This window comes from Pongo pygmaeus, chromosome 14 (assembly GCF_028885625.2).
Source record: "Pongo pygmaeus isolate AG05252 chromosome 14, NHGRI_mPonPyg2-v2.0_pri, whole genome shotgun sequence".
Lineage (NCBI taxonomy): Eukaryota > Metazoa > Chordata > Mammalia > Primates > Hominidae > Pongo > Pongo pygmaeus.
The window spans coordinates 104416135-104431801 of NC_072387.2; the positions used below are offsets into that span (position 1 = coordinate 104416135).

General features: G+C 38.5%; 1 protein-coding gene across 4 annotated transcripts in view; it reads right to left on the minus strand.

The window, feature by feature from the left end:
• Positions 1 to 15667, minus strand: part of TGDS (TDP-glucose 4,6-dehydratase) — a 35163-nt gene that overhangs the window by 8934 nt on the left and 10562 nt on the right. For 3 of the 4 annotated variants that reach the window (XM_063651049.1, XM_063651051.1, XM_063651050.1), the window contains exons 5-11: positions 12989 to 13131; positions 10988 to 11086; positions 9799 to 9858; positions 8637 to 8680; positions 7896 to 8061; positions 7274 to 7332; positions 6221 to 6318 (exon numbers count right to left, since the gene is read on the minus strand). In XM_063651049.1, coding sequence (XP_063507119.1) covers positions 6221 to 6318; positions 7274 to 7332; positions 7896 to 8061; positions 8637 to 8680; positions 9799 to 9858; positions 10988 to 11086; positions 12989 to 13131 — 669 coding nt within the window. Of the gene's footprint in view, positions 1 to 3968; positions 4798 to 6220; positions 6319 to 7273; positions 7333 to 7895; positions 8062 to 8636; positions 8681 to 9798; positions 9859 to 10987; positions 11087 to 12988; positions 13132 to 15667 lie in introns of those variants that run through there. The other variant, XM_054446203.2, reaches the window with a different exon arrangement.

Consider the following 15667-nt stretch of genomic DNA (forward strand, 5'->3'; position numbering starts at 1 on the left):
GATGGGTTTAGACTGGATCACTTTCTGCCTGTCTGGTCATAAGAATACCATCCTGGGTGAGGCAGGGGGCACAAATAGTCCCTAGCATAAGGTAGTGATGCAGTTGCTAAAACTTTCATGGTGGTGACTTGGGGGGAATGTTCCTGGGAAGGGGACCACCCTGCCCTGCTTACTGCAATAATTCAGGCACTTGAAAAGCCCAGGAGAACACGTCTTCCAAGGGCAGTGGAATTGTTGGTCTTTAATAAGTTGTACTGATGCCCTCCAGAAGGGTAATGAAAAGCTGAGAACAAGAAATAAGTGACAACTAAGTGTGAGGGCCTTATCATGAGGTAGGAGAACAGAAGAAGCCCAAGACCAAACTCAGTATTTTTAATAGTTTAAAAGCTGCAGACATCTTTAAAGGAATCCACTCAGACAGTCTCATCTTTGTGTCAGGGTCCTAGATTTTCTCAACCAGTGCCCTAACCTTGGCTGAAGCAAACTTAACAAACCTACCTCAGCTGGGCTTCTGCCCTGGCTGAGATGGTAAATCAAAAACAAAATCACAGCTGGGAGCAGTGATCGCATGAGAACTTACTATCGCGAAGACAGTGTCAAGAAGCCAAGAGGGATTCGCCCCCATGACCCAACACTTTAGAACCAAGGCAGGAGGATCACTTGGGTCCAGGAGTTCGAGACCAGCCTGGGCAACATAGTGAGACCCTCCCCCATCTCAACTTAAAACACAAAATCACACCTTGGAGGAGGTGAAGATGATGCCACCCTTGAGGATCTCAAGGATACAGAGAGGCCCCCACCAAAGCTCCATTTAATTCACCAATCTGGCCACTGCCGGAACTGGGTAGATCCTGGTGAAATGACTGCAATCAAGGCCAGCTCAATTAAGGAGCTGCTCTGCTGTAAAGAAATACCTGCGACTGGGTAATTTATAAGAAAAGAGGTTTAACTGGCTCACGGTTCTGCAGGCTGTACAATCATGGTGCTGACATCCCTTGGCTTCTGGGGAGGCCCCAGGGAGCTTTTACCCATGCCGGAAGGCAAATTGGGAGCAGGCACATTACACAGTGAAAGCAGGAGCAAGAGAGAGGCAGTAGGGGGGATGGGGGGTAGGCGTCTTACACTTTTAAACAACCCGATCTCACAAGGACTTACTATCTTGAAGACAGTGTCAAGCATGAGGGATTCTCCTCCATGACCCAAACACCTCCCACCAGGCCCTACCTGCAGCACTGGGGATTACAATTCAACATGAGATTCGCGCAGGGACAAATATCCAAACACCTCCCACCAGGCCCTACCTGCAGCACTGGGGATTACAATTCAACATGAGATTCGCGCAGGGACAAATATCCAAACTTATATACCAGGTTCTGATGGCAGCTGCTGTGCTTATGTGGCATCTTCTTTGCTGAAGTGGATTAGAAGGCCCCTGGAACATAGTATCCAGCCACTGGTTTGCTGAATGTGTTCTTTTCCATCTCAAACATGACGATCAGAAACCAGGAGCATTTGCAGTGTCACCTTAGGGCTATGTAAGTTCTACTCTACTAAGAGACTCGGGTCTCCTGAACATCCTGTAGAATGTCACACTGATCTATCACATTGATGGTGTCATGCTGATCAGGCAGAATTAGCAAAGGTAGCTAGCACCCTGATGGCTTTGGTAATTCACATTCACCCCAGAAGGTGGGAGATAAAACCTGATGAAGATTCAAGGACTTGTGATTTCAGTAAAGTTTTTAGGAGTCAAACAATCAAAGTGTGCCAGGACATGCCCTCCAAGTAAAAGTCAAACTGCTTTATCTTATATCCCCTTCCTCAGAGAAGGAAACACAGAGCGTGGCTTTGGATTCTGGAGGGAACACATTCCACACTTAGGGATACTGCTCCAGCTTATATACTGAGCGACAGAAAAGGCTGCCAGCTTTAAGGGGTCTGGGGCGGGAAAGAGGTCTGCAGCAGGTCCAAGCTGGGGTGTAAGCATTCCTGCCACTTGGGCTATATGATGTGGTAAACCCTATGGTGTTTGTGGTGTCAGTGGTAGAGACAGATGTAGTGTGGGTTTTATGGTGAGCCCCAGTGGAGAATAACTATGCAGGTCCCATGGTTACACCTGGGAAAGACCATTTCAGGCTCAGGGGAGAATCACGCCTTTGGAAAATAAATTACTGTGCCATGGTAGACCCAGAATGCTTGACAACAAGACACCAAATGACCATGCATCTAGAACTGCCCATATGTACTAAGTTCACCTGGACCCACTGTTAAGGGCTGAAATGTGTCTCCCCCAAATTCTTATGTTGAAGTACTAACCCCTGGTACCTCAGAAAGTGACTATACTTGGAAACAAAGTTTTTAAAGAGGTATATTACAATGAGATCTTTAAAATACACTCTAATCCAGTATGACTGGTGTCCTTATAAGAAGAGAAAATTTAGACACAGAGTAAAGATCACGTGAGGACAGATGATGGCCACCTGCAAGCCAAGAGAGGCCTCGGAAGAAACCATCCCTGCCAACACCTTGATCCTGACCTTGGACTTCTAGCTTCCAGCTCTGTGAGAAAATTAATTTATGTTGTAGAAGCTACCCAGTCTCTGATATTCTGTTATGGCAGTTCTAGCAGAGTAATGTGCCCACCCACTCAGAGTCAGGTGGAGCCAGTAGCAGTCCACTGGAAGATGGAAATGGCACATCTGGGATCGAGCATGAGCAGAATGGGAGAGCACAAGTAAGTTGTAAGAGCAGGTAGGCCAGACTCCCATGTCACCACCTTAGTTCTTTATACCTGTGGCCATATAGAGGGTCCCATACAACCAACTGAAAGGAGAAGAAAAGTTGATCTTAGTTGATAGATGGATTGGCCTGTTCTGTGGGTGCAAGCCAAAAATGGAGGGTGGTTGCCTGAAAGCCATGCAGGGGTGGCCTTAAAAAGAATGTGGAAAGAGAAAACCTGTCCAAGAAAAAAGCTTCGAGTAGTATCCCTGCTCATGCACTACGTATAGTAGTGACCTGTGGTGAGAATACACATTTAGTCATGACCAGTAGCCTGACTAGCTACTTTGGGGCTTAGAAGGAAAAAGTCTAGAGGAGCAGGAAACAAGGAAATAAAGGTTGGAGAAGCATGGATAGGCCTATCTATGGGAGAGGGTGGGAGTGTGAAGATCTGTGTATTCCATGTTAACACTCACTAGAAAGCAACCACCACAGCAAGAGGCACTGAACCACCCAGTAGATAAAATGACTTGGTCAGTTAACTTTAGCCAGCTTTCATCATCAGCCACCCCAGAACTACCATGATGGGCACCTGAACGGAACAGGCCTCACTGTATAGATGGTCCCTACTCTTGGGACCCACAGCTTGAATTCTCACTTACCACGCACGGCCAATGTAGCTATTGTCACCTGTGAATATCCAACCTGCTGGCAATAGAGACAAATACTGAGCCCCCAATATGGCACTATTCTTCAAGGAAACCCACCAGCTACCTGGTGGGACATGAACTCCACTGGGCCCTTTCCACTGTGAAAGGGCCAGTAGCTGATTCTCACAACAGACATTTTCTCCACATGGGTTGGGTTTGCCTTTCTGCCCGCACAGCCTGCCCAATTTTGCTTCCTCCTTCTTTGATCATTATAGTCATTACTTTCTCTCAGCATCTGCTTCCTGTAAGACTCAACTGACACACCTGTCTTCCCTCTCTTTCTCTCCAGAAAGGGGAAATTGGAGAAACTGAAGAGAAGAGGTATGGACTTGGGGATCCCTAAGCACAGTGGGAGGCTGGTATTTAAGGGTATTTTTTAAATGTAAGACTTTCTAATGAGGAATTATGATGCCTCCATACCAAAATCTGCATTCTTAATAGAGGGTCACCCAGTTTCTTTTCCCTTTCTCAACCCAATAGCCAATCAGTTACTTTTTCAAGTCATCTTAAAGTCTTTGGGGCAAAGAAGGATTAAAAATATATAATCAATTTTTTTTTTTATTTTTCTACAGCAAAATAAAAACATTATTTTAAAAAGCAATATTCTACATTAAATACATTAAGATATTGACAATTTAATAAATAAAATCATTTTAAACAGTAAATACATGATAAATTTCTGATATAAGGTTTTACATACGTTAATTGTGAAAATATAAAAAAACTTTACATCCTTCTCTTAAAAAGCATTCAATGTAATCAATTTTACAAAATTATCAAAAGTTAAAAAGTGCTAGATATGCTTCTATTTTGTTCCATTATTAAGGCAATGATAGCATATCAGATCTTAAAAAAGACATGGTGAATTAGGGCGTAAGACTCATCCTATATTGCCTAAAAATGAACATTTCAGAGACTTTCTTAGGCACTGAGAAAGGCTGGGAAGCTGACTGAGTTCAAAACCAGTGAAGGTTGCCATCTGCCTAGCACCACTACCCCTCATGGTTGTCCGAACCGGGAGACTTCTTCCTGGCTACCTTAGGGAGAGTCTTCTACACCTATTATTTCCTAGTTTCTAGGAGAAAGGGTTTCAGAAACAATTTTGACATTTAAATTCTATGCCAGTACTGAAACTCTCCCAAAGATTGAGGCATTCTGCATTTGAATTTTATACAAAAAGTCATGAATCTAATTCCAAATGAAAAGACAGCACTTCATTTGGTCACTTAATTTCATACCACTTGTCGAGGTAGGATAATTTTCTTCTTTGACAACTGTCTCGACTATATAAATGGTGATTATACCGGAAAGGGTTCTAATGCCTTTTCTGCATTCTTCCAGTTGTGAAAATTCTCTCTGTACCATTCAACTAACAGGAAAAAACAAAAGACAAAAAAAAAAAAGAAAATAAAGAAAAACTAAACATCAATTAACCAACATTTACTGAGTTCCTGCTAGCTAAGTCTTGCCTATCAGCTAAGCAGCAGACAAGGGCTGCCTAATGATGTAAACAATTTGATTTTGAACTTAACAATGAAGTCAATCAGAAGACATTTAAATCACCTAAAAAATTTATAATTAAAAATCAACCTTTTTTTCTTTTTAACTTCTAAAGTCATTCAATACTGAACTTGTTGGTATAAATATTTAAGATTCTGATTTTAAGGAATTTGGGGTGCAGGAAATAAGTCACCTGCCCTGGTTTAAGGTTATTTTATATAAAAAAGTATAATGCAGTGTTTGGTCGTATAAATATGGTAACACTGCATCAGAGGCACAATGAGTTGATGTGAACTTCCTTGCATTTTTTTTTTAAGAGATGGAGTCTCGCTGTCACCCAGGATAGAGTGTAGTGGTGCGATGGTAGTTCACTATAGGCCCAAACTCCTGGGCTCAAGAGATCCTCCTACCTCACCCTCCTAAATAGCTAGGACTACAGGCATGTGCCATCATGCCCTGCTGATTTTTTTACTTTTTGTAGAGACAGGGTCTCGCTATATTTCCCAGGCTGGTCCTGAACTCCTGACCTCAAGTGATCCTCCCACTTTGGTCTCCAAAGTGCTGGGATTACAGATATGAGCCACTATGCCCAGCACCTTCCTTCTATTAATATGTGAAATTATTTTATATTGCTATACTATCAGTAAAAGCTTTTTTAGTTTAAAGAAACCTGATAGTTTTAAATTATTTTTTGTTTTTTAATATTTGACTTAAGTATTTTGTATTTCAAGCTCTGAATCAAAACTTTTTTTCTTTACATCTGGGTAGAGCTTTCCTCATGAATACATTTCTAAATAGAGCTTTAACATGTATACACAGACTTCATATGCACTTATTTTAATAGATTTTTCTGCACAAACTAAATTTGTTTCCTTTGTCGGTTTCAATGTAAAAAGCCTCAAGACACAAAAAAGACTGCATCTACATTTCGCCAACTCTAAGATGTAAAGAAGAAAAAAGCTACAATAATAATTATAAGACACTAGTGATTATAAAAATACATACCTTTTAGGAGTGTGAAGAAAGTGAAAAAATATGTACCTCAGAATAAATAATATAGGTATTTGATTAATGCTAACAAGATATGGGAAGATTGATCAGAAGCTGGTTTATAAAATTCAAGATGCTTAGGAAACACAGGACTGTTACTAGAAATATATGAAATGTGGCAATTTGAAAAGTACAAATGATTCAACACAATATTCCACTGGTTTGTATAATGTTCTGGAAATAAGTCATTTTTCCTTTAAATTTTTCTGACTTGCCCCCAAAATGATTAACTCAAAACATACTTGTTTTCTTTATTCCTTCTTTCCAAGGCACTTTAGGTCTCCATCCTAAGCCATGTATTTTTTCTGACTTCATTGGGTATCTCATGTCATTGGTAGGTCTTGGAAAACAAAAACAGATTTAAAATAATATTGTAGATATATATTTACAAATTTAGATACTAGGAGATATGTGTTTATGCATTTTTACCACAACCCAACTTTTCTCTTTACAAAAATTCCCAGTAGGTTTTCTGCAGAAAGTTTGTAAAATCAAGTATATATTTAAAAAAAAAAGTCACCCATAATGCCAGGTGCCTAACCCTCTCTGTCTTATCTTCTTGTTTCAACCACGATCTAGATATAAGTGAAGTACCTGACACATTAAAAAAACTCAACAAATGTTCAATGACTAAATAAACAAATACACAAAAACTTATTAGGACTCATATGCCAGGCTGTGGGTCAGGTATTTCATATACATTATAAATAAGTGTTAAAATACTTTTATAAGAAAGATGTTATTATCGGCTGGGCAAGGTGGCTCATGCCTGTAGTCCTAGCACTTTCAGAGGCCGAGGAGGGCAGATCACGAGGTTAAGAGATCGAGACAATCCTGGCCAACATGGTGCAAACCTGTCTCTACTAAAAATACAAAAATTAGCTGGGCATGGTGGCATGTGCCTGTAGTCCCAGCTACTCAGGAGGCTGAGGCAGGAGAACTTCTTGAACCTTGGAAGGCGGAGGTTGCAGTGAGCCGAGATTGTGCCACTGCACTACAGCCTGGCAACAGAGCGAGACTCTGTCTCAAAAAAAAAAAAAAGATGTTATTATCCCTATTTCACACTGGAGGTTTGAAACTTCAGACTTAGAAAGGGTTAATAATTTTTTAAGTCACATAGCTAGTAAGTAATAATACTATACTTAATCTGTATGGTACTTATGATTATGAAAAGAGTGTTTTACCAGAAAATTCAAAACAGATAGACTATTTATTGGTCAAGTCCACATATTTTATAATTTTATAAATACCTAAGATTTCACAACCTTTCCCCAATGTTTTAACTTGTTACTCACCTATCATTAACATAATCAACCCAATTTTCCATTTCAGACTCTGAATTGGTCTCTTTGATCTGTCAAAATGGAGAAAGCTTTGAGTCAAATTATAAAATGAGATCAGAGAATAACAATGGTATTTAATGGCTGATTAAAAAGAAAACAACTGCCTCACAGCAGGGAAGACAGCTAAAATGAACATCATTTTAGTAACACTTTCTATACTTTATAACCTAAATTCCGTCTGAAGCTCAGGTATACACACTGGATTTTGGTTATTATTCAGTCCCTCTTTCTATTAAACTAAGATTTACAATTGATGTCCCCTAATATATATGGATATTCATAACTACTAATTATTTTATATATCACTGTTACTTAAGACACAATTTTATATTTCTGAAAATGACTTACGTCTTACAATTAGGGAATGCACATTTAGTGAATTATTTTTTCCTGAAAAGCTGTTACTAAATAGGTGATACAACTTAAATTAAGACACATATGGCACACATAATCATTAATTTCATTTTCTACTTGCTTACTTTTAAATTAAGTAAGCTGTATGCTTCTGATTTTGACTAATGGTCACTGCCACTAACAATTTTGAAAATACCAACCTTTTAAAATAGATACATACCAGTTGTATTAGTTCTTTGGCAAGCTGGACAACTGACATTTCAAAATTGGTTCCGATGTTATAAATTTCACCTGGTTTCCCTTTTTTGAGGACAGTGAGAAATGCTTCTACAACATCAGTAGCATAAAGGAAGTTTCTTGTTTGAAGCCCTGACCCATGAATGCAACTAAAGAGATTAAACGCAGTGAAATCATAAAGTGTAAAAAGGTAAACTCTCCTAAAGCATTGACTGGGTACTACAACTCCAGAGAAGCTAATTCCCATGGGGATCCCAGAATCTTTCACTGAAAATACAAATTCTCATAGCTTTTCTAAATTCTGTTCATATTTCTTAATCTCCAAACCTTCTGAGGGTACTCAGTAGGAAAGTGGCAAACATATTAGTGACCCCTGTGAAATGTGTATTCAATTTTATGCCACAAGTTCATTTTAAAGAAATATCTACAGTTCTATGAATTAAATAACTCCTTTCAGAAAGTAAAATTATATAAATATAGATTTCAAATTTTAATTTTATAATTCAAAGTTCTATGATAGGTCATTAAGATTTGAAATTATCTCAACAATTATAAAAATAAGATACAGATTATTTTAAAAACTATTACACTGGAGAAATGATTCTTAAATTTAGTGGGACATTCAATTCTATGGCCTTTAAGACTTTATGATATTCAAGAAAGTGTCACCAAATACTCTAACATACCAGAAAAGCATATGGGCAAAAAGGTAATAATAACATACCATTTCCTGTTGTGCTGTAGCAAAGATATAAATTTGGGAATAACCTAAAAGAATATTTAAATATCATTTCAGACTGGATATTTACTCATTAGTATGAATCTGAACTCATACCAAGATTAAAAGATTATTAAGAAATATGCACATGGATTGCTTCTAATTATTTTTATCAGTTTATTAAAAAACCTACTATAGTATTTGACATGTAAAAGAACTCTTAGTTTGCTATTTCATAAAGACAGGTTACTTGAAGATGAAATGATCTAAATAGGGGAAAAATGCAGAAAAAGTCTTCATCAGACAGTTGGTCTCATCATAAAGCTCACCTTTGTGCTGACTTCATAAGGGCAGATTTGTATCTTACTTATTGCTTTACATATAGCACCTATGCATTAGGTGCTTGAGGAATTTATAGAAAGTAAATTCCAGTGCTCTTGGATTCAAAGAAAACTTAAATTAAGCAAAGTAAATATTAATACCTGCAGGTCATGACATGGCCCTTTCCTTTGGGCAAACACATCAGTGCAACCAGCTGGGAAGCAAGAAAGCCCAGTCTCCAAATTTAGGCAGAGTAGCCGAAGTTATATAAAATCAGGCTTGATGATAATAGAACCAACTGCACAGGCATTTTCAGCCTCTAAACTACATTTTTTAATTCATTACTTGTAGTACTTTCTGGAAAATATTCATGCCTACACAATAAAGATGAGTTGAGGCACAGTTAGCCAGCTGACACTAAGACAATTAATGTATACAGGCTTCTTGCATCACTAGCTAGCTAGCTTTTGACTTTCTGTATACCCTGACATACTGGTCTGACTGCAAACAGGGAGTCAACTGCAGCGTGACAGTAGAGGTAGAAGTATTCTATAGTGCCTTAGAGTCTTTAAAAGTACAAGGTATTTTCACATATATCATTCTCATTGAATCCTTCAAAATCCCTGCTAAGTGGTGAAGCCAGCTGGTGAGTGTCAGCCAGCTTGCGACTTAAAACTCGTCTTCAAACTCTAAGTCTGAAGGAATCTGCAAGTAGTGTTATACAGCATATAAAATTATGTATAATTTACAACATATTATTTTAGACAAATAACTGAAAAGAGGTTATTTCAAACAATGAGAAGTTACAATCACTGAAAAACACCATGAATTAAGAAGTAAAATTTACCTTTTCTGGATATTGATGTGGTCCATAAACATTACTGCTTCTTGTGATAACAACTGGAAACTTAAAAGAATATTCAACATTAAGGCTTTTGAAAAGGTCTAATAATAATGATTATTTTAAAGATATGCAGAATTTCAAAATATGGGCACTTTGCCTAAATAATTCCACACACCTTAAGGTCAAAGGGAAGAGATTTTTTTCTAACATAAGGTTTCTAAAAAGGAGAGAATAGGATTCAGATACAGGCAGAGGTTCCAAAAGAAAGAAGAGGAATATTCTTTCATTAGTACAAGAAGATAAACACAGATGGCACAGGTTTATAAGTCTGACTGATAGCAAAACACTGAAGAACTTTCCAGTGGATTATTTTAAAGACCACCTCAAGGACTCTTAAGTTGGCTCTCTTCATTGTACCAATCCCTACAAATAAAAAGAGCTACTATGAAAGTGAAAAGGACTGATGCCACCAGAACTCAAATGGTGAGGGAATCTTTAGGAATTCCAAGGTTTGCCTCTCTGACCCAATCCCTAAAAACTAACAAAGAGCAGTGGGAAGCCAAATGTAGGAGATTCAAGGTGGGGATTCATATGGGGTAAGGTTCCCATACTGACACTGTCAGAGCCACCAGGGGCAAGTCTACTTCCCATTCATGAGGAGCCACGAAAACCAAATCGTGCAGACAGAAGCACATGGCAGAAAGGGAATCTGTCTTCCCTCTGTCTTCCTCCACTCACAGGACTCCAACCTCACTCTGACTACAGCTGTAACACTCTACCTATTACTGAAATAGAAAAAAAAAATGTATATTCAAGTTATTCCTTTAATAATGAACTGAATACGAAGAGGTCAGCCCTAATTTGTCCACACAATACAGGAAATTAGTTTTTAAAATTCCATAATATGTAAATTTTCTCAATCTATGCCTTCTACTCTAAGCATGCTGCTAAAAGCTGACTTGGGCTGGGCGTGGCTCACGCCTGTAATCCTAGCACTCTGGGAGGCCGAGGTGGGCGGATCACTTGAGGTCAGGAGTTCGAGACCAGCCTGAAGGTGAGATTGAGACTGTCTCCGAACAATAAATAGAAAACTTAAAAATCTTTTGAAAAAAAGAAAAGAAAAAGCGGCTTGGAGTTTTAACACTTAACTCCAAAGGAAAATGTTTCAAGAGTTTCTGCACTCAGTTCTTACCTTATATCGTTCCCAGTAAGACTGTACAAAACATTCAGCAGCTGCTTTAGATGATGCATAAGGATTTGTAGGTTGTTTGGGTGAAGATTCATCAAATTCCTAATTTTAAAAATATACATTTAAAAAAGTGTTATGCATATTTTAAGTATAAAAATCAGAGCATACGTTAAAACTTGAAATGTCAATCACCAAATTTTAAAAGCCATTTCTTAAATCCTACGTGCCTGGTGTTTTCCCAAGGACATGTGGTAACTTCTTTAATGTGCACAACAATCCTATATAGCAGAGAGAGAGAACAGCAAGTGTAAGGGCCCTGAGACAGAAGCGTGTCCAAAGGAATTGCAGGAAGGCTGATGTGAGACGAGAGACAGTGGGAGAGGAGGTCAGAAAGCTAGAGGAAGGCCAAACCCTTGAAGGCCACCGTAAAACAATGACTGATTTTGAGCAGAGTAATGCCAGGTCTGACTTACATTTTAAAAATCACTCTGGCTACTGTGTTGGATCTGATGTAGGGTGGCAGGGTGCATGAAGAAAGAAGTTTACCTGATAAAAATTGCAGAGAATTTAAAAATGGTTACTTCTTGGAAGCAGAATTGAAAATTGAGAAGTGGTCAAGGTTTACTTTTTCTCACTGTAAGTCTTTTCAGACTATTTGATTTTCACTATGTATGTGTCTTGGTAAAATAGTAAATTCATAAATAATAAAATAAACAAAATGAGGTCACTGCAGACACCAATTATAAAAATTATAGATTGGACAATGGAGTCTCCTTTGCCTAAAAAGTATATTTATGCATGATTTATTTTAAAAAATAGATTCTAAGGCTGGACACAGTGGCTCATACCTATAATCCCAGCACTTTGGGAGGCCAAGGCAGGCGGATCACCTGAGGTCGGGAGTTCGAGACCAGCCTGACCAACATGGAGAAACCCCATCTCTACTAAAAATACAAAATTAGCTGGGCATGGTGGTGCATGCCTGCAATCCCAGCTACTCGGGAGGCTGAGGCAGGAGAATTGCTTGAACCTGGGAAGCGGAGGTTGTGGCGAGCCAAGATTGAACCATTGCACTCCAGCCTGGGCAACAAGAGCGAACCTCCCATCTCAAAAAAAAAAATAGATTTTGGTTTTTACAAGAATTTTACACTGTCTCCTTGACATTCCAATATGTTTTCCTGACTGAAAGGGAAAGATGAACAGGTAATATGCTGCAGCCTAACTTATGCTTTGGTCCATGGAATGACATTCACCATATTTCTAAGAGTGGGACAAAAAGGTGAGATCTGCAATTCTCTTGCAAAATTACAAATAAATCTGTACCTAAAGAGAATTCTGGGGCATGAAAAAATAAATGAATAAGGCTCTACCAAGACTAGGCTGTTGTTCCCCATTTGGGGAGGTATCACTTGATCTGAACAGAGGAGACAATGGAATAATATTCTGTGACGGTTAACACTAAGTATCAACTTGATGGGATTGAAGGATACAAAGTATTGATCCTAGGTGTGTCTGTGAGGGTGTTGTCAAGGGAGATTAACATTTGAGTTAGTGGGCAGGGAAAGGCAGAGCCACCCTCAATCTGAGTATGCACCATCTAATCAGCTGCCAGAGTGGCTAGAACATAAAGCAGGCAGGAAAACATGAATAGACTAGACTGGCCTAGCCTCCCAGCCTACATCTTTCTCCCATGCTGGATGCTTCCTGCCCTCGAACATCTGACTCCAAATTCTTCAATTCTGGGACTCAGACTGGCTTTCCTTGCTCCTCAGCTGGCAGATGGCCTATTGTGAGACCTTGTGATCGTGTGAGTTAATACTTAATAAATTCCCCTTTATATATCTATCTGTTCTATTAGTTGTGTCCCTCTAGAGAACCGTAATACACTCTGAAGAGTGCCACAAGTATATATAATTTGAGGATGAAAAAAGCCCAGTGCAGGTTTAATAAAATTGTATCATGGTACATGGTTAAGTAGGTAAAATATACATTTTCTAAGCTCACCTTATCAAGACTGCCACCATATACTTCATCTGTGCTGACATAAATAAACTTCTCCACTCTGGCTTCATGAGCAGCGCTTACCAAAACGTGAGTGCCATAAACATTAACATAGGTAAACTCAAAGGCACGTACGAATGAAAGATCTAAAAGAAAAAGAGTGAAAAGCTAAAACAAGTCTACCCAACAGATAAAACAAATGCCAAATGATGGACTCAGGTTTAAGGAGAGTACTATTCACTGTTCTTCATTTACCACAGCTGCAACAGTTATAATAATAACATACACAGGCAGTGATATTTATGATTTCTTTAAACCTAAATTACATAGTACATGTAAATTCTTAGAACCCAGAAAACTATCAGTGTTAAATTTGCAGAAAAGTTTTTTATTCTATAAGGAAGAAAATTTAAAAATAATACATCAAAATTTAAAATGTTCTTAAATTTAAAAAAAATTATGAATTACAGGGATAGGCTTTTTAAGATCAATCTGTTACTGCTGAAAGCAATAAATGCTGAATGAGTTATTTAAAATAAATTCACCTTAAAAGAACTGCACCTCTCTAACCAGGAGATGGAAGGGACTTCCTTAACGACGAATCACAATCCAGAAGCAATAATGGAAGAGGCTGATAAATTTGACCATATAAAAATTTTGCATGGTTAAAAAACTAAAAACAAATTAAAAAGACAAAAATGACAAACTGGGAAAAACCATGTGAAATTACAGAGATAAAGGGTTAGTATAGTCAATTTATAAAGAACTATAAATAAATTAAGAACAATCCTACAGTAAAACAGGTAGGAGACATAAACAGTTTAGATGAAGAAATATAAATGGGTCCTTAAGATTACGATGATCAATGTCACTTACAGTAAGAAAAACCCAAATTAAAAACTCAGAGATACCACTTCTTACTTATCAGACTGGCAAAAATTCAAAAAGTTGACAAATCACTTAGTTGTTGAGGCTGTTAGGCAAAAGACACTTTGTACACTGTCAATGATGATGTAAAATGTTTACAATTCCCTAAGGAAGGAAACTTGGAAATATCTAGTCAAATTACATAGGCATTTCCCTCTAACCCAGAGTTACGGGCTAAACTGTGTTCTCCCCATAATTCATCTTAAGGCCTAACCCCTTCCCCCAGCACCTCAGAATGTGACTATATTTGGAGATAGGGCTCTTAAGGAGGTGATTAAGTGAAAATCAGGTCTTTAGGATGGGTCCTAATCCGATCTACCTGGTGTCCTTAAAAGAAGAAATGTGGATCATTGTGTGTTTTGGAATAAAGTAAATGAGTAATTAGAATGGTGCTGTTGAGAACCAAGGTGTTCAGGGTATGGAAAAGATGATATAAATGAAAGACTGAAGAACTTAAACAAAAACTCTCAATCCGGATTGGACATTTCAGTATAAACCCTTGTCATATTTAATCTTAAGTAAATAGGCAAATAATATTCCCTAGTTTTGTTAACTGAAAAAGCCTTGAAACAACATCCAATCAGTTAATAAGCACTCCCAGTGCCCAGACTGTGGCCTCTAAACACCATTTCCCACCAAAAGGAACAATGGCTCCTGACAGAAAGGGCTGATTCCAGATCTAGGGGGAAAAACACTGAAGATAAAACTGAAACATCCTATCAAACCAGAAAGTTAGATGGCTGTCAAAGACTGCTAAGGTCATGTCAAAAAGGACTCAGGAAGCAACTAGAAGAGCCTGTCAATGGCTAATGGTGAGTCATTTTGAACATAAATAAGAAAAATAACTGCAAATGATTAAAACAAAAAAAAATCAAATGTGTTAAAATCTACAAATTCATAGCGATATTAAAAAAAGAAAAAAAGGAGGATGCTTGGAAACCAACTCATTATAGTAAAATCTACTAAATAAATAAAAATAATCAGGCATTTAACCTGGCTTTTCTATAACAATTAAATCTCAAGGTAACCAAATAATGTATAAGGAAAACTTCTATTTTTTTCTCTCTCTCTGTTGCCCAGGCTGGAGTGTAGTGGCGCGATCTCATTTCACTGCCACCTCTGCCTCCCAGGTTCAAGCGATTCTTGTGCCTCAGCCTCCCAAGTAGCTGGGGTTACAGGTGCCCATTACCACGCCCGGCTAACTTTTTTGTATTTTAGAGATGGGGTTTCACCATGTTGGCGAGGCTGGTCTTGAACTCCTGACCTCAGGTGATCCACCCACCTCAGCCTCCCAAAGTGCTGGGATTACAGGCGTGAGCCACCACGCCTGGCCGGAAAACTTTTTTTTATGTAGATATTCCAACTATAAATGAAGAATGACATAATTAGAATATCATTTTGTAAACCCCTAATATAATGACTGACTATATAAAATAGTAATAATGTCATCTAGTGGGAATAAAAAAACAAAATAAAATAAGATCAATTTAAAATTCCAGGCAGGACATGGTGGCTAATACCTGTAATCCCAGCACTTTGGGAGGCCCAGGTGGGTGGATCACCTGAGGTCAGGAGTTTGAGATTAGTCTGGCCAACATGGCAAAACCCCGTCTCTACTCAAAATACAAAAAAATAAACCGGGCGTGGTGGCACATGCCTGTAATCCCAGCTACTTGGTAGGCTGAGGCACGAGAACTGCTTGAGCCTGGGAGGCAGAGGTTGCAGTGAGCCGAGATCACAACACTGCACTCTGGC